The 5,000-nt window shown below is 51.9% G+C and overlaps 1 protein-coding gene across 1 annotated transcript; it reads right to left on the reverse strand.

The window, feature by feature from the left end:
- Positions 1–281: 281 nt before the first annotated feature.
- Positions 282–3,750, reverse strand: LOC143022800 (uncharacterized). The gene has a single exon (XM_076181170.1). The coding sequence runs from the start codon at positions 3,395–3,397 to the stop codon at positions 1,190–1,192; it is 2,208 nt and encodes a 735-aa protein (XP_076037285.1). The 5' UTR covers positions 3,398–3,750; the 3' UTR covers positions 282–1,189.
- Between the last annotated feature and the right edge of the window lie 1,250 nt (positions 3,751–5,000).

Below are 5,000 nucleotides of genomic sequence, written 5' to 3' on the forward strand. Positions count from 1 at the left end.
TATATATATATATATATATTCATATACACAAGTATGTATATATAAATATATTTATATATGTATACATATATATATTATATATATACATATATATATGTATATATACATTTATGTGTATTATATATATATATATATAATATATATATATATATATATATAATATGCATATATATATATGTATATATATATATATATATATATATGTGTGTGTGTGTGTGTGTATGTGTATACATATATATATATATATATATATATACACATATACTGTGTCTATGTGTGTGTCTGTGTGTACAAATTAGATAGTATGTATGAATTTTCATTCGGAAGAGTACTGATGAAGGTCGTGGAAACTGACGTCCCATCCTTCAAAAAAAGAATAATAATAATAATAACAATAATAAAAAAAAATGGTGATCACCTTAGAATCAGAACCACTGATATCCAACCTAGATAGCCTAACATTTCTCCCAAGGGGGAGATCTGTGGAAGGTCGAGTGAACCGTTGGCGGCCGCTGCGGGGCTGCCTGTTTTGTCCGTTAAATTCGAGTCGGGAATAGTCATTATTATTCCAAATATATTTGTATTTAGTTCATATATGTTTTCCTATGTGTCATAGATTGAACATGTTTTTACGGCCTATATAATTGTTATTATTTTGAATATTGGAGTTGGGATGAACACATATGAATAGAGTATTTTTTAATGATGTTCTTAACATAATTGCTGACAATATTATAAGTAATTCCTCGAGGAGAAATATTTTCTAAAAATAGTGATTAAACTTTGGCAATTTTTTTTATTATTATTATCATACGTTTTCTTAATAACCTAATGGAGGGCAGTCCACATCAAGGATCAGAAGTAAATAATTTCTGCTAGTGACAAGAATACTTTTACTAGTTTTTAACTAGATGATACCTAGAGGTCCCCTTGTTAGTCATTTTCTTAAGTATCTGGGATGATTGGTTGGTGATGATAGGGTGTACAGAAGAAACGAGGATAGTTATTGATTGGGTACCGCGTGCGGGCCTTAGGGGTGTGTTGTAATTTGATTGGGGGGAGAGGGGTTATGACGAGGGTTGTGTGTTTGGGGTTGGGGTGGTGATGGCAGTATAATTAAAATGGGGTTGAGAGAGTAAGGGGAGGAAAAGTGGGGTAAGGGAGAAAGAGGGGTAAAATGGGGGGATTTTCACTGCACCATTGAGTGTAGAAGGGCAGCTGGCAAGAAAGCCCTCTGCTCCCCGTCCTGTTCAGATGTTGCTAAAGATCCAAAGGCCGCCAAGGGCGAGGAGGAGGATATGGCCGAAGACATGGAGGTTGGGGTCAGGTAGGGGAGGGTGGAGGTGGTGGAGAAGTGGTGGAGAGGGGAAGAGGAGGGCATTCCTGTGGTGGTGCCACAGGCGCTCCCCCCGCGCGGCGACGACAATGGAGGACTTACTGATCGGGGCGATGCTGGCTCTCCCTCCCTTCCGACACTACCTCCTCCTCCGCCTCCTCCGCCACCTCCTCCTCCTCCTCCGCCACCCGGAGGACTGGACCCCTCGTCACGCCCTATGAGGGAGTCGATGGTGAAAGGGCGGTGTGTTCGAGATACGGTCGGGGGTTGGGTGAGGGTGGAGGGCGAGGGGGGCGACGGTGGTGCCTGGCTGCAGGGGCCAAGCTGGGACTTGCTGGGGGCGTGGATGGCCGGCGGCACGAGCCCCGCCGGCAGGGCCAGGGGCTTGACCGGGGTCGGGTGGAGGAGCGGCGCCCCGGAGCCGCCTTCGCCGTGGAGGGGGAGCAGGGGCCGCATGTTGCGCGTGAGATCAAGGTGCGGAAGACCCAAAGGAAGAGCTCCGAGCTGAGGTAAATATCCGGGCGGGGGCAGCAGGGAGGTGGGTGGCAGGGGCGGACGGTGGAGGACGGGGTGGCGCGGGCCCAGGAGCGCCGCCGCCTGCTGGAGCTGCTGCTGGTGGTAAGGGTCCAGCATGCCCGAGGCGAAGAGGGAAAACACGTGGGGGTCGTTGAAGAAGTCCGGCTGAGGGTGGCGCTTGTAGCGCTTCCTCCGCCGGAGGAAGGACCCGTTGTCGAACATGTCGATGGCCCCGGGGTCCAAGGTCCAGTAGTTGCCCTTGCCGGGGTTCCCGGGCTCCCGGGGGACCTTGACGAAGCAGTCGTTGAGCGAGAGGTTGTGGCGGATCGAGTTTTGCCACGCGGGGAACTTTGCCTTGTAGTAGGGGAACCGGTTGATGATGAACTCGCAGATCTCGCTCAGGGTTACCCTCTTCTTCGGCGACTGCAGGATGGACATGGTGATGAGGGCGATGTACGAGTAGGGCGGCTTGACCAGGTTCCCTGAACCCTTCTTCCCCGAGCCATCACCATCCCCCTCCCCTCCCGACTTGTCGGGAGATCCGGGCGGAGGAGAGCTCGAAGTGAGAGGGGGAGACGACGAGTCTCTATTGTGTGAAGGGTCGGTGACGGACCCCAGCAGCGTAGGGGGCCCGTCGTCGTCCTCGTCACTCTCCAAATGGCGGTTCCTCTCGTCGCAGGACACCGCCGACACCAGAGGCTCCTCCTTCAGGTCGGCCTCAACGGTGCTGGAGACGCCCTGCGCGCTGTCTGGCCTCGGGTACACGAGGGACACTGCGTCTTGGTGGCTGCTGTTACTGTTGTCCACTGAGGAGACTTGGGAATCCTCCTCCTCGACGGTCATGCACGGGTCATGGCGGTCCTCCATGTGCATGTCGGAGTCCTCGCCGATGTGGCTCCCCGTCGGAGGCGGCGAGTCGCCGCCGGACGGGCACGGATTGAGAGCCGGATTGAAGAACGCTGACCCGGCCTGCTGCTGCAGCTCCTGCTGACGGGACATGTGTCTCTCCATAGCCACCCGCACCACCTGCTGCTGCTGCTGCTGCGTCCGCTCCTGAAGGTGCCGCTCAAGCATGGAGCGCTCAATGAGCGACCTCTCCAAGACAGACTGTTCGAAACTGGGCGGCTGCTGCTGCTCGTGAGGCCGACGGTCCTGCCCCGCGAGGCGGTCTTGGAACTGCCGGTCGCCGACGATCTTCTCCATCAGGAACCGGTCGCCCAGGGTCCGGTCCGGATACGGCCGGTCTGCCATGAACCTCTCGAGGACCGACCGGTCCGCCAGCCGGTCAGCCGCGCCCTGGCGGTCCTGAAAGACCTTATCGAACATCTGTTGCCGGTCCTGTAGGGCCTTTCCCGGATCCTGGGTGTCCATGTAGGGGAGCCGGTCGAAGAGAGACCGGTGGTGGTCGTACATCCGGGAGGGGTTGAAGAGTCTGGGGTCCCGGAAGAGGCTGGAATGGTGGTGGTGGTTCATGGTGCCGTCGAGGGCGGAGGGCGACGAAGCGGCGTTCAAGGAGGTTCCTCTGATCTCCGGTTCGCTGGCCATTGGCACCGTCTTCGAGTTCGACTGGTCCGCCTACGAGCGAGTAACTGTTCCCATCACAATCGGGAAATGGGTATATACATGTGTATACACTGAACGAGGCTACTGAGTCTTCGTTTTTATTTTGATCTCTTTTTGTTTTCAAAAACGCACAGAAAGACGAAGGGCGTGGAGTCCTACTTGAAGAGGACCTCACTGTCACCTGGGGGCTACGCAAACTGGCGCACCAACACCATCACCTCACCTCCGTCAGCTTCTCGCGCTCTCTTCTCTCTTGCGTGTTGTGTGTGTGTGTATGTGTGTGTGTATGTGTCAGGACCTCGCAGATATAGGTCCTCTCAGGCAGGCAGTCAGGAGCTTACTGCTCGGTCGGTCATTATCTTAATGGTTTTATTTCACTTTGTCTACCAACTGGCGACGCAGGCGAATACACACACATTTTCATTCTTGTCACCAAAGTTTTAGTTGGGCGCTACGATAGAAGTACAATCTGCGCTACACATGCCTTCACAATCACAACTATCCAATCAATACATTCGCCCTGCAATCGGCCCCGCCCTATAGGCGTGGCCTTCTTCAAGCGGCCAATCACAAGCGAGCGTGCGGGAGCCCAGCACTCGAGGTGGGCGGAGTCGGTGTGACCACATGGTGTCGGGCTGCCACACACGATGAGGCTGGTCGAGGTGACACGACGGCATGACACCGACGTGAAAATTTGATTTGTTTCCATTATTTCTGAAGGTAGATCCTCTTGCTTGGGAGTCATGGGTCTTCCCGCGCCTCCCTACCCTCCCTCACGCCCTAAAAAGAGACATCATTCGCCGTTTCGGGGAAGACCTGAAAGAGGGAAGAGTGAATGGGAGAGGAGATAAGCCCCGCCCAGGGGCCCCTCCGCGCTCCCTGTTGGCATCCCGCGGAAGCACTGTCAAGGAAGGAAGGAAGGAAGAGGGGGAGAGTAAGGAGGAGGAGGAGGAAGAAGAAAGCGACCGAGATGAAATAGAGGTGTTGGTGCCAAGTGAACAAATGCCTTCAGAGACGTGCAGATGTCATTATAGACTGAATAAAATCACCTGGCGGCATCAGCCAGAATAACATCTGTAGAGGACGTCACCGTTGCGAAGGGGTCGAGGACGATTATTGTAGGTGGTCCTTCGAGGATCACTTCTGTCGCGATGAAACAAATACGGGTTGTGTGGGTAGATTGCATCCTAGTTGTGATTCTGATTTGCTTTCGGCTTGGAGACTGTCTCGTCGGTTGGCGCCAGGCGATTCTATTCACTTCAGGAGTCGAGTAAGACCGTCTGGTGACAAAACCGTTCTTGTGAAGGGTGCACTTGATAAGTAAATCTTAATTGAATTTATTCTATTTTCCTTCATCTATTTATTTAATCATGTATTTAGGATCTTTATTCTTTGTATGTTTATCTGTTATTCTAATTATCTATTTATTTGTGTGTTTTGTAACTCAACCCCGGTGTTTTACCGGAGATATCACAAAAGGGGTCTGTGGGAAGCTGCAAGGAACCAACCCGAACTTTTTTCGCTGAAGTGAAAGAGATCTTGTGACGCAGCTCCTTCCTATTTATTCCCATGCATTATCACTCAG

This window comes from Oratosquilla oratoria, unplaced genomic scaffold (assembly GCF_046742065.1).
Source record: "Oratosquilla oratoria isolate Oo_2021 unplaced genomic scaffold, ASM4674206v1 SCAFFOLD181, whole genome shotgun sequence".
In the NCBI taxonomy this organism is placed as follows: Eukaryota; Metazoa; Arthropoda; class Malacostraca; order Stomatopoda; family Squillidae; genus Oratosquilla; species Oratosquilla oratoria.

Coding starts and splice junctions, on each gene's coding strand:
- LOC143022800 (XM_076181170.1), bottom strand. CDS start 3,397: ATGGCCAGCGAACCGGAGATCAGAGGAACCTCCTTGAACGCCGCTTCG.